Source organism: Cyprinus carpio, chromosome A3, assembly GCF_018340385.1.
Source record: "Cyprinus carpio isolate SPL01 chromosome A3, ASM1834038v1, whole genome shotgun sequence".
Classification (NCBI taxonomy): Eukaryota; Metazoa; Chordata; class Actinopteri; order Cypriniformes; family Cyprinidae; genus Cyprinus; species Cyprinus carpio.
In genome coordinates, this window is record NC_056574.1 from 36,910,572 (window position 1) to 36,937,604 (window position 27,033).

General features: G+C 42.0%; 1 protein-coding gene, 2 long non-coding RNA genes and 2 other non-coding genes across 6 annotated transcripts; all 5 read right to left on the reverse strand.

The window, feature by feature from the left end:
* Positions 1-430: 430 nt before the first annotated feature.
* LOC122138527 lies at positions 431-1,675 on the reverse strand. Its single transcript, XR_006155652.1, has 3 exons — positions 1,543-1,675; positions 1,401-1,462; positions 431-1,320 (listed from the first exon to the last, which is right to left on the reverse strand). It is a non-coding gene; the product is annotated as an uncharacterized LOC122138527 (long non-coding RNA).
* Positions 1,676-1,934: 259 nt separating this feature from the next.
* On the reverse strand, positions 1,935-7,019 carry LOC122138788. Its single transcript, XM_042733409.1, is given in 3 exon segments — positions 1,935-1,958; positions 2,042-4,554; positions 4,557-7,019. Coding segments are annotated over 3 exon segments (4,917 nt in total). The 5' UTR covers positions 6,937-7,019.
* Positions 7,020-7,291: 272 nt separating this feature from the next.
* On the reverse strand, positions 7,292-9,023 carry LOC109066770. 2 transcript variants are annotated; one of them, XR_006155661.1, is made up of 3 exons: positions 8,554-9,023; positions 8,245-8,473; positions 7,292-8,166 (listed from the first exon to the last, which is right to left on the reverse strand). It is a non-coding gene; the product is annotated as an uncharacterized LOC109066770 (long non-coding RNA). The 2 variants fall into 2 exon arrangements; XR_006155660.1 differs by lacking the exon at positions 8,554-9,023 and having other exon boundaries at positions 8,245-8,545.
* Positions 9,024-23,456: 14,433 nt separating this feature from the next.
* On the reverse strand, positions 23,457-23,575 carry LOC122139178. Its single transcript, XR_006156051.1, has one exon. It is a non-coding gene; the product is annotated as a 5S ribosomal RNA (ribosomal RNA).
* An 84-nt stretch (positions 23,576-23,659) lies between these two features.
* On the reverse strand, positions 23,660-23,778 carry LOC122139165. Its single transcript, XR_006156037.1, has one exon. It is a non-coding gene; the product is annotated as a 5S ribosomal RNA (ribosomal RNA).
* Positions 23,779-27,033: the final 3,255 nt, after the last annotated feature.

Genomic DNA, 27,033 nt, shown 5'->3' on the forward strand with positions numbered 1-27,033 from the left:
TTCTTTATAAAATACATCCTCTATAAAATAGTTTAGGTTTCTTATGTCTTTTCTTTTCATGCCTCTCTCTCCGAATGTGGCGGGGCGGTGTAATTTTTGGAAAAAACAAAAAAAAAACGGTATAATTTTTGGAACACAAGAGCAAATTTTTTTTTATTCCCTAATAAATAAAGTCCGACTACGCCACCCTAGGGGTTAGCCCCAGGGAAAATACTCAAACAATGAGCACAGCACACAGGTTCGGTTCCCTCATAGAATTGGGCAAGAGACGGGAGTAATACAAAAATACAAATGTTTATTAATAGAAAAACACTTTAAAATGTTGGACACTGAAAACCCACTTTAAACTAAACAATAAGAAAAAACATGCAAAAACAGAAAATAAATACCAGCAGGCCTGGGGCTCCCAACGGCAGGAACGGACCTACACGCACACACACCCCGTGCTTTTAATCACACAATCACACACTCAACAGTGTACACTGCACACGATAAAGGACGACCACCACCAGGAGGAGGAAGAGCAATCCACCCGTTGGACCCCAGCGCCTGCAAAATAAAGATAAGAAACTATAACAATGTTCATAAAGAAAAAATAACCAGATGGACATCAATAAAGCAAATCCTCACAACACATATATGTAAATGACGAAAATAAAGAAAAAACCATTCAAGCGCAGGAACATCAATTAGTTGGTCACCTAAATAATACAAGACAATTTTAGCTCAATAGAGGTTCACACACAAATAAAATTGTACTTATAGATGGTTGATCACATGAACCAAGCAATTAAATGGCTTAATTAAATATTACACGCCGTTTAATTGGCTTTACATAAATAAAGATGAAATAAAAATCAAGGTAACCAAACAAACTATACTTCCAAAAATTAGAGGTTAGTTAACCGAAAAATAAACAAAAAAAAAGGTTTCAAATCAAACAAAGACACAAAGGGCAGCTAACTCCCCTACAAGTGGAAGGAACCAAATAGTCCCCCACACAATCCAGGGTCAAATATAACGCCACGATAAGAACCAAACGAGCAGTCCCCGTCTCTTTAGTGATGATTGCGTCAGCGCGGCCGTATTAACCGCAGCACTTTAATAGTGTGAAGACAGTAGCAACAATCACGGCATAGAACGAGAAGGAGAATCCTATAAAAACCAAACGGAGATGTTACCAATCGTAATACTATCCCCACTCCCAGTCATAGTAAAGTATAAACACTTACCATCAGGAGATCACGCTAGAAAGCACGCTTAAACACGGATTGGTCAGTCCTGCCCACCGGTTACACAAGGGAATACAGGGAATCACGCCTATTTGATATCCGAAAGAATGTTAAACCCACACAGCCATTTCAGCACCATATTACGAGCTCTTAACAATAAACGTTTACCTGTGAGGTGAACAGTCATCAGACCCACTAAGCAGCACAGAGGGCACCGCACCAAAGCTGCACTAGTTGATAACAATGATTTAAAAAAATTATACATAGGAAAACTCCAAAAAGAATCACCCATTAAACACAGCTCGCTTACCTACAACCACCGTCGACGCTAGCAAAACAAACGGGGAAATCGGACGTGACGCATCCCAGGTAACAGCCAATCAGACTTAAATGCAAGGTACTACTTGCTGATAGGATGACACTGCTGTCAATCACCTGATACCGTTACATTCCACCACCAGTTTCTGCAACGTCGCCCCGACGGTGAACCACACAAAATCCCGCCTAGGAACTCAGTTCCAAGGCCGAAACAAGGTACCAACTGTACTACTCACAATGCTAGACACGGAACCCGTACCCACTGGTCGAGGGAGATGGTGCCTATTTGAGTGCTGGCCTGCAGTTCTCCTCCCAGTCCTTCTCGCCATAACCTCACCTACCTCTAGTGAATTGGAAGGCACTACAACTGGTGGTAAACCCACCTCAACCGCAGTACCCTCTGTTACCCTGCAGATCTCCACAGCTTGCAGGTCACCAGATGTCTGAGGGAGAGAAGGAACAATGTCCTGTGGCCTCGACCTACTTCTAACTTGTGGTGTCTCTGGCACCAAGACAAACAAATCCTCATCACACCCCTCTTCCAAGGGCTGCACAGGTTCAGTCACCGGACTATCAGGCAACCCAATCGGCAGATCCCGACAGATCTGAGCCTTCAGCAAAGATCGGTGCACCTGCTTTATTTTTCCCAGATCTGTAATGGGAGCAATGGTATATACCGCCCCACCTTCCTTAGGTGCCCTCATGACCTGGTACACCACTGAGCTCCACAGATCCTGGATTTTACATCTACCCCTCACACTATGATCACGGAGGTATACCAGCTGACCCTCCTTCAGTGGTGCTTCCGTCACCCGCCGGTCATGACGGGCCTTTCGCCGATCGGCTGCAGCACCCAACCGTTCACGAGCACCCTCAAACGCAACTTGCAACCGATCCTGCTGCTCCAGAATCCACCTATTAACCCCGCCTGCCAATGGCTCTTGGACTCTGCCCAGTAAGAAATCAACAGGAAGTCTAGGTTCCTGTCCAAACATTAGGAAAAACGGAGATTCCCCGGTTGCCTGATGAGGAGTAGTGTTGTACGCAAAGAGTACCTGGGGGAGGCAAAACGGCCAATCACCCTTTTTAGAGTGTGGCAAAGTGCGCAACAGATCATGCAAGGTTCTGTTAAAACGCTCACACTGGCCGTTTCCGGCCGGGTGATATGGGGTGGTACGTGACTTCTCGACTCCATAAAGACAACAGAGCTGTTGAATAAGGACGGATTCAAAATTCCGACCTTGGTCAGAGTGGATGCGCCCCGGCACGCCGAATTTACAAAACCACTCCACTACAAGAACCTGAGCTACAGTCTCTGCCCGTTGGTCTCTAGTGGGTACTGCCAAGGTGTATTTTGTGAAAATATCGGTCATGACCAACACATTCTCAAGGCCAGACCTCGAAGGCTCTAACACTGTAAAATCCAAGGCCACAATATCGTTCGGCCGAGCAGCCAACAGGTGCCCCATAAAACTAGACGGGGGAATGGGGACACCTTTAGCACACTGGCACCGCTCACACTCATGACACCAGCGGTCAATATCCGCCGACATACCAGGCCAGTAGCATCGCTGGCGCACTAGCTGAAATGTACGCTCTACCCCCTGGTGCCCATGCTGTTGGTGAAGCTGGGTCAAGACATAGTGTTTCATAACTGCCGGCAATAACACCTGGAAGATTTCCTCTCCCCCGTCTGAGCGGAACACACGCCGGTAGAGCACTCCATCAGTCTCCACTAGGCGGTCCCATTGCCGAAGCAGAATAATTGCCAACCTGGAGAGTGTCTTGCGCTCATCAGGAGTCGGGGGCAACTTACGCCTCCAAAACTGCAACAACTCTCCTATGACTGGGTCTGCTACCTGCTGAGCAACCAGGTCGCTATTTGAAGTACAGGGAAATGCGGTCATCTGGTTGACCAAAGTCACCAATCCACCTTGGGCAGCTTGCTGCAACGCCACTGGGACGGCCATACCTGAACACAACTGGTGCACTTCCGTACCCGGAAGATTTTGACGAGACAAGGCGTCAGCATTGCGATTGCTTCTCCCTGACCTATATTTGATCTCAAAATCAAACGATGCCAATTGGGCAGCCCAGCGCTGCTCCATGGCACCCAACTTTGCAGAAGTCAGGTAGCTAAGGGGGTTGTTGTCCGTAAACACCACGCATTTCTGGCCCAACAAGTACTCCCTAAACTTTTCAGTCATGGCCCACTTGAGCGCCAAAAACTCCAGTTTCATTGAGCTGTAGTTCGATGTATTGCGCTCAGAGGGCCTAAGACTGCGACTGCCATAAGCTATAGGGCGTACCTTGCCTTGTTGCTCCTGTGAAAGGACTGCCCCTAAGCCTCCATGACTGGCATCTACCTCTAAAATAAAAGGTAGTGAAAAGTCAGCGTAGGCGAGCACTGGGGCTGTGGTTAACTTACCTTTCAACCCCTCAAAGCCACACTGACATTCTGAGGACCAAGCTTGAGCAAACTCCTGAACACCCCGCTTCGGGCGCTTTGGGCTTGCCAGCTGAGCCACCAACCTGTGAAGAGGGGCAGCCAACTTGGCAAACCCCTCAACAAACCGTCAATAATAGCTAGCGAATCCCAAAAATGAGCGCAACTCTGCAACACTGGTGGGACAAGGCCATTGTGCAACTGCCTCTACCCTCCCCGGGTCAGTAGAAACTCCTTCTGAAGAGATGACGTGCCCCAAATAGTGTACTTCCTTTTTGAAAAAGGCACACTTAGATAGTTTGGCCTTCAACCCTTCAGTCTGCAAGCGGCTCAGGACGACATCCATCCGAGCAAGATGTTGATCCACCGAGGAGGAAAAGACAACAATATCATCAAGATATAAGAGAAGGGACTGGCATTGCTGATCACCAAACAACCGCTCCATCAATCGTTGGAAGGTGCTTGGGGCATTGCACAACCCAAAAGGCATCCTATTCCACTCAAATAGGCCAAACGGGGTGCAAAAAGCAGTTTTAAATTTGTCCCCCTCAGCTACAGGTACCCGGCCAGCGAGTCCAAAGTCTCCTCAATACGTGGTAGAGGGAATGCATCCTTCCTAGTCTTTGAATTTAAGCGACGGTAGTCCACGCACATGCGTAAACTACCATCCTTCTTTTTGACCAAGACAATAGGCGAAGCATAAGGACTGCAGCTCTCTCTAATTACCCGATTTTCCAACAATTGATTGATATGTGCCTTTACCACCTCATACTCGGATGGAGGAATACGCCGAAACCGCTGCCTAACAGGGGTGTCATCCAACAAGGGGATCTCATGGGATATCAGATTAGTACATCCCAAATCCCCGTCGTCCATAGCGAACACAGACACATACTTCTCCAGTAATGCCCTGACCTTACCCTGTTCTTCTTCTGGCAGCACCGATAGATCTAGCATAGCTACCTGTTCCTGTACAGTGGGGGAAACGTGCACAACCTGTGTACTCACCTTGGCGGTAACCATCTTAACTTCTGTGACCTCTGGGGGCAAACTAATCACATCAACCTTATTCACTGTGCCAATGACAGTGCTAGCGTACAGCAACACATCCACAGTACCAACATTAACTATGGGCACATAGACTGTACCACCATCCACCCTTAAAAGAGAAGGAGATGCCAGCAAACCTGAGGGTAGACCAGATGCTGGTGGTTCAAACAGTACTGTAACGCTCGAATATGTCACCGAACAGGTTGCAGCAACAAATTTCATGGTGCCACCTGAGATGCGACACGCCCGACGTCCCCGCACTTTGACTCGCCCCCCACAATCCGAAACCGACTGACCGCCAAACTGATGGCAATGTTGTAAAGCCTGAAAAACAGAATGAGGGGCCTGAGACACGATTGGTAGGTTGAAGAGAGCTGTGCCATGCTGGCCAAAGAGCTCCTGGTAGCAGCGGCCCAGGATGTTCATGCCCAACACCCCAGGGACATCTACACACACGCCACCAGGGGGATCTCGGACCACCAGCACACCGCAACCTAAAACTACTCTACCACAGAGCTCCACGTCTAGTTCCAAATAACCAACATAAGGAATTGAAAGGCCATTGGCCGCTCGAAGCTGTAACCAATGACACACTTTAAGCTGTTCCTGACCCCACAACCCAAAATTAGCCACAAACCAACCTTCAGTAATGGTGGACACCATGGAACCGGTGTCCACCAGGCAAGGTACCTGAACCCCACCCATCAATACAACTAGCTGTGGGCAAGAAGACATAAAGCGTGACATAAAATCAGAACCAGATACATTTTTGGAGCCTATCCTTTTCCCAACCAAGTTGTGGCCCTGCAACTCGGTGGGAACTAGTTTTCCGACGGCTGCACGGATGATGGCTGTCCACCTCTCATTAAAGCAGAATTCAAACGGGCTGATGGTGGAACAGATATCCGCTCCCCATCGCAATCCCTGGCAAAAATGGCCAGGTTGCTGATACCTTCTGCAAATTAAATTAGCCTTAAATGGTCGCGAATGTGACTGGGGATTTTGCAGCTGAGCCATACCTTGGGTTAACTGATTCAATTGTTGTTGCTGCTTTCTGAGCATTTCCCGTAGTTCACTCATTTCTGACATTGCTGAACCCCTGTTGTTACCGTGCTGATGTCCCTGCACCCCATATTGAATGCCATAAGCGGATGGAACAGACTGACTTCGACTACGCACCCCACCAGGCATGCCTTCTCTTTCCCAACGAAGAGCTTCACTGCGAATGTCAAACAAAGTGGCAGTAGGTTGACGACGCACCAATTGCTTAAGTTCACGTCGAAGAGCGCAATCATTAACGTATTCAACAAACTGATCTCTTAGCAAAATTTCAGCGTTAGGCATACCATGAGGCGACTGATTTTTAACTTTTTCCAGAAGACTCATCAGAGCCAAGGAGAATTCCACCAATGTCTCCCCCTCCTGCTGTCTTCTGGAAAAGAACGACTCCTGGAGCGCTACATAAGACTTTGTACAACCATACAAATCACGCAATACCTGAATAATTTGATTCGGATCCTCCCTCTCATTCCTAGACCGGTAACGGATTTCTTCCCTCGCCTCTCCCTCCAGATGATCGAACAAGAAAAATGCCTGATCAGCGGTAGACAGATGGCGGAGTCGCATACAGGCCTGGGCTTCCTCCACCCACTCATTGATGCCAATGCCCGACCGGCCACTAAACTGTGGACACTTACGATCCCGGGGAACGAAAACAAACCGCTCCGCTGTCGAAGCACCAGCACCAATGCGTGGGGGATCTGCAGTCACAGGAATAGTAACATTAGATGGACCTGGCTGTGCAACCAACACTGGCTCTTGCCGCAGCCTTTCATTATCAGCTTTTAGTTGGGCTACTAAATCTCTCAACTCACGTAATTCATCCTCCATTTTGTGTAACTGCACAAGCACTTACCACAAATATAAAATAAGATTGACTTGTGCCGATCCACCACAAAGAGTGACTGCTACTGTCTGGTCCCTTCCAAAAACAGAAAAAGAGAAAAAAACAAAAAGACAGACAAACAAAATACCCTCTCCTCACTACAAAACAAGAACCACCCCGACTACTACACAATAATGCGGCGCGGCGTAATAATTTTAACAAAACAACAAAAAATTATTCACTAACAAATAAAAAAAGTCAGACTACGCCACCCTAGGGGTTAGCCCCAGGGAAAATACTCAAACAATGAGCACAGCACACAGGTTCGGTTCCCTCATAGAATTGGGCAAGAGACGGGAGTAATACAAAAATACAAATGTTTATTAATAGAAAAACACTTTAAAATGTTGGACACTGAAACCCACTTTAAACTAAACAATAAGAAAAACATGCAAAAACAGAAAATAAATACCAGCAGGCCTGGGGCTCCCAACGGCAGGAACACTTCTACACGCACACACACCCCGTGTCACTTAATCACACAATCACACACTCAACAGTGTACACTGCACACGATAAAGGACGACCACCACCAGGAGGAGGAAGAGCAATCCACCCGTTGGACCCCAGCGCCTGCAAAATAAAGATAAGAAACTATAACAATGTTCATAAAGAAAAAATAACCAGATGGACATCAATAAAGCAAATCCTCACAACAATATATGTAAATGACGAAAATAAAGAAAAACCATTCAAGCGCAGGAACATCAATTAGTTGGTCACCTAAATAATACAAGACAATTTTAGCTCAATAGAGGTTCACACACAAATAAAATTGTACTTATAGATGGTTGATCACATGAACCAAGCAATTAAATGGCTTAATTAAATATTACACGCCGTTTAATTGGCTTTACATAAATAAAGATGAAATAAAAATCAAGGTAACCAAACAAACTATACTTCCAAAAATTAGAGGTTAGTTAACAGAAAATAAACAAAAAAAAGGTTTCAAATCAAACAAAGACACAAAGGGCAGCTAACTCCCCTACAAGTGGAAGGAACCAAATAGTCCCCCACACAATCCAGGGTCAAATATAACGCCACGATAAGAACCAAACGAGCAGTCCCCGTCTCTTTAGTGATGATCGCGTCAACGCGGCCGTATTAACCGCAGCACTTTAATAGTGTGAAGACAGTAGCAACAATCACGGCATAGAACGAGAAGGAGAATCCTATAAAAACCAAATGGAGATGTTACCAATCGTAATACTATCCCCCACTCCCAGTCATAGTAAAGTATAAACACTTACCATCAGGAGATCACGCTAGAAAGCACGCTTAAACACGGATTGGTCAGTCATGCCCACCAGTTACACAAGGGAATACAGGGAATCACGCCTATTTGATATCCGAAAGAATGTTAAACCCACACAGCCATTTCAGCACCATATCACGAGCTCTTAACAATAAACGTTACCTGTGAGGTGAACAGTCATCAGACCCACTAAGCAGCACGGAGGGCACCGCACCAAAGCTGCACTAGTTGATAACAATGATTTAAAAAAGTTATACAAAGGAAAACTCCAAAAAGAATCACCCATTAAACACAGCTCGCTTACCTACAACCACCGTCGACGCTAGCAAAACAAACGGGGAAATCGGACATGACGCATCCCAGGTAACAGCCAATCAGACTTAAATGCAAGGTACTACTTGCTGATAGGATGACACTGCTGTCAATCACCTGATACCGTTACACATACATCTATTATATTTTTCCCCTCCATCAAACCCCTTAATTCTTTTCTCCCTTTGTCTGACTTAAAAACCATTCCGTCCGCCATATCTCTCCTACTAAAAACCGTATTAAAATCACCTGCCATTATTATTTTCCCCCATCCTTCTATCAATTCTCTTAAATCATTAAAAAACAAAGACTTTTCTTTTTCTTCATTCGGCGCATGAAGGTTGATTAAATTAAATTCCTCATTTCCATATTTAATTCTCACCCCTATACATTTCCCTTTTTTATCATCGTAGATAAGTTCCCCTTCTATTCCCTTGTTTTTTCTTATTAATATAGCAACCCCTCTTCCCATTTTTCCTTCTCCATTATTAAAAAATATTTCTCCATCCCAACTCTTAAAAACATCCATTACATCCCTTCTCCATTTCTTTCAATAAAATAAAATTACATTCCTCATTTTTACACAGTTCTTCAAGTTAAAACCACTTAAAACCATAAAATATAATAAAACATGCATAAAACCCTTTTCCTCAGTCCGCGCTCTGAGAGTCTTTCAACACTTCAAATCCATTATCATTTACTAGAGTGTTCTCTTGTATCACTCATTTCCTTGCTTTATCAAGGTTGGGTCTTACCTTGGGCAATCTTCTTCTTTTGAGGCCTTTCACTTCAGTGTCAACGTCCTCGGTACTTTCCTCACTCTCTTTGTCTGTAATATTCCCTTTGTCCTCTTGATTGTCCTTTTACATTTTTTCCAATGCACTGGCTAGTGCACTTTCAACTTTTTGCACTTGTGCCAATTTTTCTCCTTCCATTTGTGTCTGTATCCTTTGTTCGTTGTTGTCCTCTCCTTGTCCATTCCTGTTCTCTTTATTCCCACTGTCCTGCGTTCCTTACTCCTCTTCCTCCATCTCATTGTCATCCTCTTTCTCATACACCAAGAGGTGTATTCCAGAAGTGCTTCCAGAAGTCATAGATCCTCTTCTGACTATTATTTATTCCTCATTGTTATTAGGGTATGTCCCCAAAACCTTCAAACTGGCTGTTATTAAGCCTCTCATCAAAAAACCACAACTTGACCCCAAAGAACTAGTTAATTATAGACCGATCTCGAATCTCCCTTTTTCTTTCCAAGATACTAGAAAAGGTAGTATCCTCACAATTATATTCCTTCTTAGAGAAAAATGGCATCTGTGAGGATTTCCAGTCAGGATTTAGACCGTATCATAGTACTGAGACTGCTCTCCTTAGAGTTACAAATGACCTGCTCTTATCATCTGATCTTGGTTGTATCTCTCTATTAGTGCTATTGGATCTTAGTGCTGCGTTCGACACTATTGACCACACTATTCTTTTGCATAGACTAGAACACGTTGTTGGCATTAATGGAAGTGCAGACCTAGAATGCTGTCTAAGCCTTGATGGCTGCTCTTTCAATTCTTCGTCATCAGTTAGGAACCTAGGTGTGCTATTTGATAGCAACCTTTCCTTAGAAAGACACATTTCTAGAATTTGAAAACTGCATTTTTCCATCTCAAAAATATATCAAAATTACGGCCTATACTCTCAATGTCAAATGCAGAAATATTAATCCATGCGTTTATGACCTCAAGGTTAGACTATTGTAATGCTCTATTGGGTGGTTGTTCTGCACGCTTAGTAAACAAACTCCAGTTAGTCCAAAATGCAGCAGCTAGAGGTCTTACTAGAACCAGGAAGTATGATCATATTAGCCCGGTCCTGTCAACACTGCACTGGCTCCCTATCAAACATCCTATAGATTTTAAAATCTTGCTTATTACTTATAAAGCCCTGAATGGTATTTGAACGAGCTCTTGTTACATTATAGTCCTCCACGTCCGCTCCGTTCTCAAAACTCTGGCAATTTGATAATACCTAGAATATCAAAGTCAACTGCGGGCGGCAGATCCTTTTCCTATTTAGCGCCCAAACTCTGAAATAACCTACCCTACCTAACATTGTTCGGGAGGCAGACACACTCTTGCAGTTTAAATCTAGATTAAAGACCCATCTCTTTAACCTGGCTTACACATAACACACTAATACACTTCTAAAATCCAAATCCATTAAAGAATTTTTAGGCTGCATTAATTAGGTAAACTGGAACCGGGAACACTTCCCATAACACCCGATGTACTTGCTACATCATTAGAAGAATGGCATCTACGCTCATATTAGTCTGTTTCTCTCTTATTCCGAGGTCACCGTAGCCACCAGATCCAGTCTGTATCCAGCCCAGATGGTGGATCAGCACCTAGAAAGGACCTCTACAGCCCTGAAAGACAGCGGAGACCAGGACTAGGGCCCCAGAGACAGATCCCCTGTAAAGACCTTGTCTCAGACGACCACCGAGACAAGACCACAGGAAACAGATGATTCTTCTGCACAATCTGACTTTGCTGCAGCCTGGAATTGAACTGCTGGTTTCGTCTGGCCAGAGGAGAACTGTCACTGATGGAGTTTTGGTTCCTTGCCAGCTGCATGATGACATCACTGAATTCAGTGATGAACTGCCTTTAACTGTCATTTTGCATTATTGACACACTGTTTTCCTAATTAATGTTGTTCAGTTGCTCTGACGCAATCTTTTTTGTTTAAAGCGCTATATAAATAAAGATGACTTGACTTGACTTGACCTGCAATCCCACCTGTTCCTTTTGATTCTGGTTGTTTTCCATCCAGCACTCACACTTGTCCAAAACTCTCCTGCAGTCCGGGCACTTCACCGCTCTGCAATCCCTTGCGAAGTGACCCCTTTCCTCGCACTTATAACACCTAAATTCTGGGCAGTCCTTTACCATGGGGTCCGGGCTCATGCACAGTCTACAGGTCTTTACCTGGTTACTGTGCACCACCCAAAAAAACTGTGGAACTTCTGCCGTCTCAATCTTGGTGCTGTAGGGCAGGGACGCCACCTCCTTGGGGAACCGCACTTTAATATACCTTGTCCCATCCTCGATACTGGTGCCCGGGTATGTCCTCCTCCTGATGTTAGAGATGGGGGTTACCCCCCATCCCTCCAGCTTCTTTAAAATATCCTCGTTGTTCACGTAGGCAGGTAGGTGCATGAATGACACAACATAATCCCTGTTTTGCAGCCTTTTCACCTCACAGTTTATCCCCTTAGTCTTCAGCCCATTGGTTAATTCTTCCGCAACCTCCTCATTCTCTAAGGTAACTTCATATTCCTTTGATAGCCTTGGTCTCACCACCAAAATTTTTACCACACCGATTCTCCCTGAGATTGCTTCAATAATATCTTCCGCCCTTGCATCCTGGGGCCCGTTTTCGTACGCCGCTAACTCAGTTAGCTGGATTTGATTGTTGACGATTTGGCATGATCTTGGATCGTTTGTTTCTTCGAAGCTCATCCTAGACTTGCTGTCATAGCAACAGGTCCGTAAGCTCAAACCTGCTCGGGAGCAGGCTTATTTCATGTAAACAGGATTAGATTGAGGCTTTATAAGCAGAGGAGATAGGGAAGTCTGTCGCAGCCATGTCTTGTCCGTTTTTATGCGAGCAACCTGTTGCAGAAGGTGCGAGAATAATTCGCAGAGCTTTTCAAATTAATCGGGTATTGTGGGATAGACAGGATCCTTTAGCCCAGCGCGAAAGTGTAATTGTTGAGAGATACCGTTTTTCTCGTGAGGGTGTCATTTACATCATTAATTTGTTGGAACCACACATTAAGTGTTCAACACAGAGGAGTCAGGCTTTGACAACTGCACAGACTGTGTGCATTGCCCTGATATTCTTTGCGAGTGGCACTTTCCTTTATACTATTGGAGACGCAGAGAACTTAGTGAAAAGTGCTGTCTGTCGTGCCATTCGCAAAGTTTACCTGGCACTCAAGCAGTTTTTAGGGGTTTTTGTGGTATTTCCAAGCCACTTAAGACCCCAGATTGTAAAGCAGAATTTTTTGTGCTATTGCAGGTACATTTATAATTGTTAATGACATGCAATCATGACCATGCCAAAAAGTATGACTAACAGTATGTGTCATTCAGGCTTCCCTAACTTGATTGGTGCCATAGACTGCACACACATCCCCATCAAGGCCCCACCTGGCCCGAAAGAAGGAGATTTTGTTAACCGAAAGGGGGTTCACAGTGTAAATGTGCAGGTAAGTTACTATTACAATTTATAATATTCCAGATTAGTAATTTATTACATTAAAAAAAGGAATGAAGTCAAAAAGTATGCAGTTGACTGACTAAAATCTCACAGATGGTGTGTGACTCTATGTTCCATATTACAAATGTGGAAGCAAAATGGCCAGGATCAGTGCATGAGAATTTTCAGAGAGTCACATTTATGCACATTATTTGAACGTGGTAAGGGAACATAAATGTCAAGCTCACAGTATTACACACACACTTATACTGAGCCTAACAAAACTGCATTTTTCCCTTATACAGGGGATTTTGATGGGATCCTGCTTGGAGACAGAGGCTATGCCTGCAGGCAGTATTTTATGACGCCCTTCCCTGACCCAAACCCTGGACCACAAACCCGTTACAATGCAGCTCTAGCCAGGACAAGGGCACGCATTGAAATGACTTTTGGGCAACTAAAGGAAAGATTTCGGTGTCTGAAAAGTCTGAGGGTTGCACCTGACAGGGCCTGTGACATAATTGTTGCATGTGCCATATTGCATAACATCACCACTATCAGAAAGGAGAGGATCCCTGTGGTGGGGGTGCAGCCTGAGTTTTATTTAAACAATTCTTTATAAAGAAAAGCCAGCAAGTCATCTTTTGCCTGCAATTAGAGATAGTAGTATTGGTGACTTTACATAACTATGTGTCAAATGGTGTATTAGCACTTACTCTGAAGGTCCTTTTGAAGCAACTCTATCTCTAGAGCAATTTTTCTCTTTTTCAAGTTGTCAAGTTCAATTTCTCCTCTTAATTTGCGTTTTTTCAGCTCAAAATACTCAATTTTCTGTTGAAGATGCTGTTTATAGAGGGAACGGATGTCACCCTGTCATTGTAAAAAAAAAAAAAAAAAAAAAAAGGTCAAAACATGCCTCATGCAACAAAAGTAAAAGTACAACACTGTCCACCTCTGTATTAGTTCTAGGTGGGAATTGTCATTACAATTAACTACACTGTAAAAAATATAAAGTGATCAATAACTCATGGCAACATATTTTGTATTAACTAAAAGTTTAGAAGTTTTCACTTTCACAAGGAGTTGAAATGACTGTACCAGGCATTTGGATTATACTTCATTTAATGCAGCAACAAATAATTTTACAGTGTACTAAGAGAATTGAAAGCTCATTTACCCTACCAGTAATGAAGGTGTTGCTGCTACTGGTCCCTGTCTTTGGGTCTGAGGAAGAGCTGCCCCCAGGGATGCCCTCCACAATGGTTCGGTTTTCATTCAATCCAAGGACCAGCTCCTCTGCTGGGGTATATTGTGGTGGTGCAGGACCACCACCTGTTTTTTTTTTCAGCCTTTTTCTTGGTGGCTGTTATAAATAGACAAACACATCATTTAACAGTGGCTTTTAAAAAGAAGGAAAAAAAGTGTCTTTTTAAAATAAAGACAGTATGAATTAAAGGCTACCATTTTGTAGAATATTCTTGTATTTCACTTTTACTTGTTCCCATGTTCTAGTGGGTCCAGTGGTGGCTCTGACATTAAAGAAAGTAAATATTAAATTATTAAAATGCAAAAACACATACAGTATAAAATGATAGAAATATCTACTATGGACAGCACTTACGCATTAAATTTGTCTGCTACTTTTTGCCAGCCCACTCTCCTGGCTTTTGCAGACTTTGAGGTGTTCCCTGTCGTTTTAATTAACGACTCAAATTCGGCATAACCTTCCATTAAAAGCTCTTGTTCTGCTTGGGAGAAAAATTGGGCACGTTCTTTGGCCATACTGAACAGCCAATAGCAGCGTTGCTGATCAATGTTTCTACTATCGATACATATCCCCTTTTAAACCAACACATGAACGCGCAATTTTCTCAGATAACTCAATCCAGCGATACTAATCATACACAACAGGTGTGTTCGAAGAACCCAATTAGCCGGATCATGATTAGCACAATGATATCATCTTGGATGTGTCATTTGATCTCGGATGTAATAAGCGACGTATGAAGAACGGGCCCCTGCACATGCAATAATTCCACAATCACTGTTGTTGCTTTCATATAAACTCTTTTTGCAACTTCTTTCCTTTCATCTTTATCCATTCTGCTTCCATCTCGTCATCAATTTACCAGTCCAGGTTCTTTTTGCCATTGTGTCCCTCCTTCCATTGCGGTCTCCCATCCAAGTACTAACCAGGCACAACCCTGCTTAGCTTTCGAGATCAGACGAGATTTTTTTTTTTTTTTTTTTTTTTTTTTTTTTTTTTATTAAAAATCACAAAATAAATACATTAACAATACATCATCACAAATATTTAAACATCTGGTAACAGGACTTCAATCCCAGTCCAAGTTTTTACAATATAAGGATTATTTCTTGTAATACATTTTTCAAACATTTCCATATTCTCAATCATTTTGAAATAATCATATAAAACTTGTATTTCCTCCATCATGATCTGTTTATATAATAAAGTTATCTCTATTTCTTTTTTCTTTTGTTTCATTATATTTCTCCTTCTCCATATTGCAAATCTTGCAAGCATTAACATAAAATTAAGAGCATACTTATTTTTTGTCTTTCCATTAAAGCCAAATAAAAGCAATGTATCCCATTCTTCCAAAGTAATCTTGTCATTATACAGAAAATCACATACCATCTTTTTTAATATATTTATAAATTCACTTAACTTTCTGCATTTTAAAAATAAATGTAATACACCTTCCTTTTTCTCCAAACACACTTTGCACATTTCATCTTGCGCTAACCCAATTTTACTTAAAATAATTTCTGTCATCACACAATTGTGTCTTAATAAAAAATCTAAATTTTCCAAAACCGGACTTTTAAAATTCAATCTTACATTTTTCCATATATTCGAAGCATCAAAATTGTCAAATAACTTCCCAATATTCTATTGCTTTAGGTTTTACAAAAACAGTTTTACATAAACAGGTATAAAACATCTTAAAGAGCAGGTCAGATGGTATTTTAAAGTGTCCCAATATTGTATTGGAGTCCCCTACATCAGGTTTAAATGCATCTAAGGTCAGAAAACATTGTAATTTTCTCAGAATATACATTTAATATTAGAGTCATTTGCCAATGATTTGGAAATGATTAGTTTCAAGCAAGTTCGGAGCAAGCCCCTCCCTTCCTCAAGCCTATTCTGCTCTGATTGGTCAGCTGGCCAAACCTGTTGTGATTGGCACAGAGATGAGTCCTTGAGCCAGTAAGCCAGCGCTACCACTGACAAAGCACCTTTACATAAAACAATAATATAGTCAATCTGTTCTTATAATGACATAAAATACAAAACACTTATGCAAGCGAATCGTGCCCACAGCTAAAGTTTAGCTGCTAAACTGTGAACACTAGGTAGATACGTTAGCCGAGTGCTAACGTGACTAACTGATTAAACAATACAGTTTGTAAACCAAAATATGTCTACTGTAATGTTTGAAGAACGACAGACAAAAGACGCTTGGTCTTAATTTTTAATCAGAACGCAGAACAGTTGTATCACAGGAGCACCAGCCGAAATCACTCATCTCTCCCGCATTAACCCTGTAACTGCCAGTGCAGCACAATAAACATCAGTTTCACAATTATTATAAAGTCTGTGTGCTACACCACATTCTTTATTATTAAACAAAGTAATTAGAACAACGTCAGTCTACAATAATCGACATATTCTTAGGTTTACTGTGAATTTTTAGAACTACTTCAGTAAGACAGTAATATTGTGCTTTACCTGGAAACCTAAAGCTGCACTAGGTATACATCACATATTGGCACAAAAAATATATATTTTGAGCACTCAATTGAAAATCTACACCTAACATATCAATCGTACTACTTACAAGTCGTGGTTCAGAGAGCTTGTTAGTCCAAATTAAGAAGATTAGAAGCCAACGAAGATAAAAGCCCAGATTAGAGAAGCGGTTCTTGATAAAATTACAAGCACACAACAAAAGGCTCGAATTGTATTTCTGTGGTATCCTTGAACACCGCGTCTTCTCAACATGATGTAAACGCACTAATAGCAAAAGTGTTTGTGGGCAGATCAGACTCTGTTCGTATTTCGCGGGCAGGCGGGGGGAGTATGCAAATGTGTTACCCAGTGACGTAACAGGCAAAAGAGTCGAAAAATATAACGACTAGTTACGGCGATTCAGAACCGACTCTCTCTTTTGAGAGACAATATCTTTATTTATCATGCACTTTTTTGATTAACAACTTTGCAGATTGTTTTCATTTAAGGATAGTTACGTTATAAACTGCAAAAGAGAGATTTTTCAAAAACCTATCTGACCTGCTCTTTAATGACACTATCATTAAAAACAATCTTATCATCCCCTGCTTTTAAAAAAACCTTTGGTTTTTCATTCTTAATTTCTTTTTCTGCTTTTTCATTATCCTCGATATTTTTAATCCAATGTTCTGGCAATGCTAATTTTTGTATATTGTTAGACTAGACAAAAAGCTGATTTAATAAAGAATGTTTCAATAGAAGGTAAAAATATAAAAGATAAAAAAAGGGATTTTAAAAGCGGTCAAGGATTTTTTTGGTGTTTTATTTAAGAAAAAAGGAGTTAATGAGGAAGTTGAAGAATATTTGTTAAATCAAATCAAAGTTAAAGTAAAAGAGGATGATAAAAAATGTGTGACAGTGATATAACAGAAGAGGAGATAAATGAAGCTATAATACAATTAAGTAATGGGAAAAGCCCTGGTTTAGATGGTTTATCATCTGAATTTTATAAGGTTTTTAAAGATGTTTTAATACCTATTTTGAAAGATCTTTTCATAGCCATTTTTAAGAATGGACAATTGAGTGAGAGTATGAAGAAAGGCATGATTAAAATAATTTATAAAAAGAAAGGGAATAAAGATGATTTGCAAATTTACAGACCATTAAGTATGCTCAACACAGATTATAAAATATTAGCAAAGATTTTAGCGACTAGACTTAAAAAAGTAGTTCCCCACATCATTACAACTAATCAAGCATATGGCGTATTAGGAAGAGATATAGCGAATACGGTAACAAGCATTAGAGATTTAATTTGGTACATAAAAGAGAAAAAGAGTAATGTTTTTTTTAATCAGTATAGATCTAGAAAAGGCATTTGACAGAGTTGAGCACAAATATTTATTTGATTTAATTCAACAGTTTGGTTTTGGTAATAATTTTATAAAGTGGATGAAATGTTTTTATACAGATATTTTTAGTTGTTTTAAAATAAATGGGTTTTTAACAGACTTCATAGGAATATCTAAATCTATAAGACAAGGATGTCCCTTATCAGCTTTATTATATACGTTAGTTGCTGAACCGTTAGGTTTAGCAATAAATGGAGAAAAAGAAATAAAAGTTTTTTTAATAGAAGACAATGTAATAGAACAAAAAAATTTTCAGTATGCAGATGATACTTCTCTGATTTTAAAAGATTTTAATAGTGTTGAAAAAGCTATGGGAATTATTGATAAATACTGTCGAGGTTCGGGTGCAAAAGTAAATAAGGAAAAAAAAACTGAATATATTAAGATTGGAAAAGTGGACATTTCGCAAAGAAATTTGCAGTTAATAGAACAAAAAAAAAAATTTAGGCATTACACTTGGATATGATGAAATTAAAACTAGAGAAATAAATTGGGATGAAGTTGTAAACAAAATGGAAAAAAGATTAATTTTTTGGAAACAGAGAGTACTGTTTCTAAAAGGGAAGGTACTTGTCTTAAATTCTCTTTTTTATCCAAAATGTGGTATGTTTTAAGTGTCGTTAGTTTACCAGTGTGGGTATATAAGAGAATAAAAACTATGATTTTAAAGTTTCTTTGGGATGGTAAGCCATCTAAAATTGCATATAACACAATCATTGGAAAGGTGGAAGATGGAGGATTAGGACTAATAGATCCATGGCTGAGAATGAAAAGCATGAGAATTAAAACAGTAAAAAAGTTTTTTAACAAAGATAACATTCCGTGGAAAAGTGTCATGAATTATGTTATTAATAAATGCGGACAAATAGGAGATGATTTTTTATGGATGGAGAAAACAGTACCTACAGCAACCGCTATTTTTAACTCAAAATAATAAAAGCAAAAAGCATATGTTTTATGAAAACTGGTATGCAGTAGGTTTTAGACAAGTAAAAGACATTTTATATGAAGTGAAACCTGGCTTTTTACCTACACAAGCAATAATTGATTCACTTGAGGAAAGAGAAGATATAGAAGTAGGGTGACCAGATTTCTCAGAGTGGAATACGGGACAGACACAGAACCCACAGACCCACAACATCTACTGCACACATACAAGTATTTACACTTAATACTATTGTTAGCTATGTAAAAAAATAAATGTAGACTTACATTAAATTGCAGATCAGTGGGAACAAGATGGTGCAACAGCATCATTCACTGTTGCTGTTTTGTATTTTTCACTGGAACCAATTTTTGCCAGCGTGCGCTTGTCTTTCAAGAGTTTATCATAAAATGCGGAGCAGTCCAGTCCGAAATTAATTCGTACGAAAAGCATTGCCTTCATTGTTGTTACACTCTGTCGAGATTTTTCATCCGTCCATGATGCATTCATTAACGAGAACACACGCTCCACAGGTGCAGATGTACCAGGCAGGCATAAAACAAACTCCACAGCCAAAGATAAGACTCCAAAGTTGAGTGAATTGCTCCCTATCTCACTAAACACGTCTCTCCATCTATCAGACACAGCCACCTTGTTTTTGTTCCACTCATTGATGTGACAACTGACAATGTTTTTAGCACAGGCCCACTCATCAAAGAGCATGGTTTCGTCAACCGATGTGAGAGCAGGTATTCTTGAGTAGAAGTTGCTGATGCTGCTCTGAATGTCTCTCCATTCTGGAACACTTCTCAGTAGGACCCACTCTAGTTCTTTTGTATTCTCCAGTGAGCAGCTCCAATTATCAAGGTAATCCACTGATGCTGAGTAAAAGCTTCTCACTGCACAATAGAAATTATCAGCTTTTATGTCACCAGCTTCAACAAGGGTGTCTAACTGTGTTTTGATGTCAGAGGGAATAAATGATTCCTCCAGCCTGGCCTGCAAGACATTTCTCAGATCATAAATGTGCAAAGCCACTTCTGTGGCAGATATATTGTCTTGCTCTACTGTCTCCAATGCACGATGGAAAGCTGCAGTTTGCTTAAGTGCAAATCCAAGCCAAAGTTTTGTGCAAGGGTTGCTGAATGTGTCTTTTAGAAACTTTGGGCACTTTTCTTGAGAAAGAAAGTATGCACGTAGACCATCAAAAAGGTGCAGAATTCGTTCAAGAGATGGACCAAGAGAGAGGAAACGTGTGCTACCATGCTGCAGTAATTTCTGATAGTCCAGCTGTACAAAGTCACAAAACTCCTTGAGCTCCTTTACGCGCACTGTATAGATACGAAAGTATTTGTATACCTTCACAGCAAAACACTCCAAATCAATCGGTAAGCAATCCACTGCTGTTTGCAGGGTATTGTGGATGATGTGTGCATTACAGCCAATGCCCAGAATATCCCTTCCTAGCTGAATTTGCAGCTTTCTCCAGATATTGCCTTTACCAGCTCTTTTAACACCGCCAAAGTTTGTGTTAGTGTTATCAGCACAAAGTGCAACTATTTTCTGAGCAAGGCCATGTTTTTCAATGACATGGGAAATGTAGGCAGTTTGCAAATCTGATGTCTCACCTGGCAGAGATGAAAGTTCAGTGATCTTGACCTTTATACCCTCTAGTGGCTTGAAGTATCGCACAAGCACAGGGAACAATTTAATGTCTTTGTGGTTGGATGCATCCACAGTTAATGTGACAAAGGAGCACTTGTCCAAATCATGCTGAACTTCTTCCTCTGACAAAGGACAAAGAACGTTGCATATTATAGCCTCAGATTTAGTGCGAGCGGAAGAAAATTTTGGATCATACAATTTCTTAATCAATTTTGCAGTGCAGTCAGCTGACCGAAAACTATGGCCATGAATAACAGAATGATATGCAAAAAGTCCTTCACTTGCATGCACTTTATCAGATTCGCAACTTTGCTTCACAAAAAAATTCGCTGACACTTGGAGTAGCACACTTACTTTTAGCAGCGTCCATGTGCTTTTTTGTGTGCATATGCTGCATAATGTCGGTTCGCCCTCCGTGAGCAATGGAAAAGCGAGCCCCGCAAATGTCGCATTTTAATTTACTTGCCTCTGATAGTGACTCTCTTTTGAGAAATTTAAACTCTTTCTGAAGATCGTCGTTAAATGTACACGCATGCTTCTTTGACATCTTTGCACCTGAGGCAAGCTTATCCGTCCTCTCATCTCATATACTGTACACTTAACTGTGACGTCGGATTCCGCCTTCACTAACTGCACGTTGATTAAGGGAATTGTGATGGGATGGAATTGTCCTTCTCCTGCCTTCTCTTATTGGATGGAATTTTTTTTTTCTCTAAAATATACTATGAGGTGATTTGCTAGTTTTATTAGGTTATTCCGTATGAGAGGAGTACTCACGCTATCACTCAGCAAAAAAAAAAAAATAAAAATAAAAATATATATATATATATATATATATATATATATATATATATATATATATATATATATATATATATATTATATATATATATATATATATATATATATATATATATATATATATATATATATTAACGATGAAATACGGGACAAAACATGATTTTTTCATAATAAGTCGGGACACTAAAATTTGAGTTGAAATACGGGACTGTCCCGGGAAAAACGGGACGTCTGGTCACCCTATATAGAAGACAAAGGGAAAATTGAAGAGCATCATATAAAAACTTTGTACTTCTTTCTCCTTCCACTGTATTTCTTATCTTACTTCTTATTCTAGCACCCACACATTTGTCCTCTTCCACTTTAAGTTTCTCTTCTAATATTACTGTTTCTAATATCCATATTTCCTTCAGTTATCTTTTTAATTTAATTTTCCCATTCTTTATTTAGTTCTCTTTCTTTAGCTCTTTTTGCTTTCTGTATTTTCTTAGAACATTCAATAGAAAAACTTTTGATATCTGATTTTATATTGTCCCACCACACACATATTGCTTCATCATATAAAACATCATCTACACTATTAATAATTAGATTTTCCATTTCCATTTTATACAATTCTTTGTTTAAAAGCTGTGTATTAACCACCCATACACCTGGTCCTCTCTCAACTCCACTAAAATCCATCATGTATAAAAAATCATGATCACTCCCGCTATACATTTTATAAAAAACTTTTGAAATAAAATGCTCAAATCTTCTGTCACATAAAATGAAATCTATTCTGCTTTGTTTTAAAATTGTATTTACCCACTGTCTTCTTGAATATTCTCTTTTGACTCTCTTATTGTCCTCCTCCTCAGATTCACACGTACACCTCATCCATATTTTTTCACAACTTTGGTACCTTGGGGCTTGCCAGTCCCGCGCAAAATGCCCCTGTTCCAGACATTCTCTGCAGGTATATTGAGGACAGTTCTTTTTTTCTTGATCTGTGCTTGCACATATTCTGCAAGTCTTTAGCTGGCCGTCATGAATTACTCTGAAGTATTTTGGTCCCTCCTCTGTGTCAAATCTCACATTGTATGGCAGAGTCACAATGTCCTGTGGGAATTTTACTCTTAAAAACCTTGTTCCATCTGCAACAGTGGTGCCCGGATAATATCTCCTTCTGAACGGGAGAATAGGATTTACTCCCCAGTCCACCAGTTTTTGAATTATTTCATCATCTTTTATGTAGTTCGACAAATGCAGAAAAGAGACCATTCTTTCAGTTTTACATAGTTTTTTGATCTCACAAAATTGTCCATCAACCAGTAATCCATCTATTAGCTTGTCACAATCCATCTCATTCTCCATGGTTAGTTCATAGTCAAAATTACTTTTTTTCCTCAGTCCATACAGCTTTCCCAATCCAGTTTTCTCTTCCACAGACTTTATTATCATCATCATCATCACAGATATTTTCTCTGGATCATTAACAGTCATTGTTAGCGTTGCTTCTTTTTTGTAGTCTGTCTGATATTTCGATTGGCTTTTTATCTTTTTCATTGTCTCATTTCTTTGACGTGCTTCTCATCTTTCATCAATATTATCTCTTGTTTGTTTACCTTGACTTTTATATAGCTCTTCTGTTCCTCTACTCCTTACATCAATTCCATTCTTTTTTCTCCTTGTGGCAACCATTGCCCATGTTTCATTTTCATCTTTATCCTTTCCATTGTCCATTTCTTTGTTTCTTTCAGTGTAGTCGTTATCCTCAGTCTCTTGGTCTAATATCCGTTCCTGTTCCGTAACTGTAATATCTGTCATTATGAAAAGATTACTGTCTGAGGTTTAAACAAAAATAAAATTAAACATAAACTTTAAGTAATTATCAAAAGAAAAAACAATTAAAAAAAGAAAAAACAAAAATAGTGGAGAGCCTTTCCCTCCCAACTGCCACCTCACACTTCCTGGATCGTACCAACTCAGGGCACACTCAGAGTAGTATGGCCATAAGCGAGGGCTGCTGCAAAGTGTGGGCTATTTAAAGATTAGCCACCCTAATGGGCAATGTATTAAATCAGTTGTGAAGAAAAAACTAAAGCTTACAGCACCTGGTATTCCCAGGTGGTCTCCCATCCAAGTACTAACCAGGCCCGACCCTGCTTAGCTTCCAAGATCAGACGAGATCAGGCGCACTCAGGGTGGTATGGCCGTAAGCGAGGGCTGCTACAAAGTGTGGGCTATTTAAAGATCAGGCACCCTAATGCGCAATGTAGTAGATCCGTATTGACGAAAAAACTAAAGCTTACAGCACCTGGTATTCCCAGGCGGTCTCCCATCCAAGTACTAACCAGGCCCGACTCTGCTTAGCTTCCGAGATCAGACGAGATCGGGCGCGCTCAGGGTGGTATGGCCGTAAGCGAGGGCAGCTGCAAAGTGTGGGCTATTTAAAGATCAGCCACCCTAATGCGCAATGTATTAGATCCGTATTGACGAAAAAACTAAAGCTTACAGCACCTGGTATATATATATTCTTTACACTCATATTTTTTATTTTGTTTTTCTCGCCTTTATCATCCACATACATCTCCGGCATACATTTTTCCACATTAGATACACATTCAAGTTCGATCACATTAGTCCACTGCAAGGGTATACTTGATTTAATTTTTCCATATATTTTATTTACTTTCTCAAAGAAGCTAAGAGGCTCCAGCCCTCATCAGGCCCGGTGGGTGCTCTTCTTTACTCGTTTTGATTTTGTTGTTTCCTACAGACCTGGCAGTAAGAATGGTAAAGCGGACGCTCTCTCTCGTCTCCATCATTCCTTGTCTGAGGAGCACCTCCCTGAACCCATTCTCCCTCCAGCCGTGTTCGTCTGTCCGGTCCTCTGGGACTTAGACGAACAGATACCCAAGGAAAACCGTCTCCATCCCGCTCCGCCGGGAGGTCCAGAAGGGCTCATCTTTGTACCTCAACAATTCCGCACCGCCCTTCTGGACTCTGCTCATACCGCTCCGGGCTCTGGACATCCAGGTAGCAGGCGTACCCTCTCGCTCCTCAATCAACGGTACTGGTGGCCGTCTATCTACCGAGATGTTTCCCAGTTCGTCCGAGGTTGCTCAGTCTGCACCATCACTAATACCCCCAGGAAACTCCCGGAGGGTAAACTCGTACCACTTCCTATACCCCATCGTCCGTGGTCTCATCTTGGAGTAGATTTCATGACAGACCTTCCGAAGTCTAATAACTTCACCTGTATCCTAGTAGCAGTGGATCGGTTCTCGAAGGCTTGCAAGCTGATCCCGTTACCTGGACTCCCTACCGCCTTCGAGACCGCTGAAGCCTTGTTCAACCATGTCTTCAGAAATTTCGGAATTCCCAAAGCTATAGTATCAGATAGGGGTCCGCAGTTCATATCTCGAGTTTGGCAAGCCTTCTTCCGACTACTTGGGGTTACTGTTAGTCTCTCCTCAGGATATCACCCTCAGACGAACGGCCAGACTGAGCGGAAGATCCAGGAGATAGGACGATACCTCAGATCATATTGCCACCAGTACCAGGACAGCTGGAGCCGCTATCTCCCCTGGGCTGAATACGCCCAGAATTCTCTCAGGCAATCCACCACCGGGCTCACCCCGTTCCAGTGTATCCTGGGTTTTCAACCTCCTCTCTTCCCTTGGTCAGGTGAGCCCTCGGAGGTTCCAGCTGTTGACTATTGGTTCCATCAGAGCGAGAGGGTATGGGACTCAGCTCATGTGCATGTATGGGACTCAGCTCCAACAGGCAGTGCGAAGGCACAAGACCCAAGCCGACCGTCGACGGACAGACCCCCCCCCCCAGGATCAACCTGGTCAGAAGGTGTGGCTCTCAACCCGAGACATCCTCCTTCGCCTGCCCTGCCGTAAGCTGAGTCCCCGATATATCGGACCATTCACCGTGCAGAGGCAGCTGAATGACGTCACTTATAGGATCAACCTTCCACCTCATTACAAGTTTTCACCTTCATTTCATGTCTCCTTGTTAAAACCCTTCACTGATCCTGTCACTTCTCCTCCCTCAGATCCTGGACCCAGTGACTTACCTCCTCCTCCCGTTCCAGTAGAAGAAGAACCCATCTACCGTGTCCGCACCATCATGGATTCACGGCGACGAGGTCCTCGGCTGGAATATCTAGTAGACTGGGAGGATTATGGCCCCGAAGAGCGCTCATGGGTACCCCGCGAAGACATCCTGGACCCAGCGCTCCTCACCCAGTTTCATGCAGACCATCCTGATCATCCAGCCCCCAGGGCTCGTGGTAGACCTCGCCGCCGTCATCGCCCCTCTTCTCAAGCGTCAAGAGCCGCCTCGGGATGAGGGGGTACTGTCAGGGTTCCACCATCAACACTGTCCTCATCATCACTCCCTCCTCCCACTCGTTCGTTATCCCCGGAATATTAAATATCAGCACCTGCAGCTCTTCATCCTCATCACCGCCATCTGCTATCCCTCATCACTGCTCATCTTTATATGTCCACTCTCACCCTTCAGTCTTCGTCTGGTCTCGTCATCTCATGGCATACAGACTCTATTCCCTACACTCACCTGAGAATCCGCGACCCGCCAGTCATCTCCCAAAGATCGGCCTTCAGTCCTCCTCCTGTGATCCTTCACCCACTTCCTGTGATCATAGACTCTTCAGTTAAGTCGACATTGGTTCTCATCATCCTGTTCGTTCTGATATTCTCCATCTGGTTCGGAGCATTCTGTTAATAAAGCTATTCGACTCACCACCTTGTCTGCCTCCTGTCTCATCCGTGACAGTTAAGTTCAATAAGTACTTTACTGAATAATGCATTTATGTGACGAGTGGGGTGGGGCCGAGAGCTGTGGGAACGGAGCGAGGCCGGTGGAGTGATTGGGAAATGAGCGACACCTGCTCCACTCACCGGTCTCGAGTCCCACGGAGGAGATTGGGAGGATACAAAAGAGGAGCGACGACAGTGAAGGACAAGAGAGGACCAGGCCTGGGCTTTATTTTGTGTTTGGTTTTTGTTTGTGCGCGGCAGTCGACCGTGAGGGGCTGTCGCGCTGTTTATCTTTATTTTGTAATTAAAGTTTAATTTGAGTGTTCGCCGGTTCCAGCCTCCTTCTTCCCGTGATTATGGAGTTTTATATTATTACACTGGTGCCGAAACCCGTGTCTGTGTCCCCTCTCTCGTCTCTGTCGCTCCTCATCCTTCCATCTCCTTTTCTCTCGCCTCGTCTGTCTGTCCTTACCCCCAGGTCCCCGCAGCCACTGTGAACGGTCCCCCCAAGAGGGGGGGGGGGGGGATGGGTGGAGTAGAGCGCAGACTCGAGAGTACCCCCCGGCCTGTGATGGGCGATGGGGGTATGTGACGAGTGGAGCGGTGAAGTGATTGGGAAATGAGCGACACCTGCTCCACTCACCGGTCTCGAGTCCCACGGAGGAGATTGGGAGGATCGAAAGAGGAGGGACGAGAGAGGACCAGGCCTGGATTTTATTTTGGGTTTGGGTTTTGTTTGTGTGCGGCAGTCGACCGTGAGGGGCTGTCGCGCTCTTTATCTTTATTTTGTAATTAAAGTTTAATTTGAGTGTTCGCCGGTTCCCGCCTTCTTCTTCCCGTGATTATGGAGTTTTATATTATTACACTGCCCAAAACCGGAGGAGCC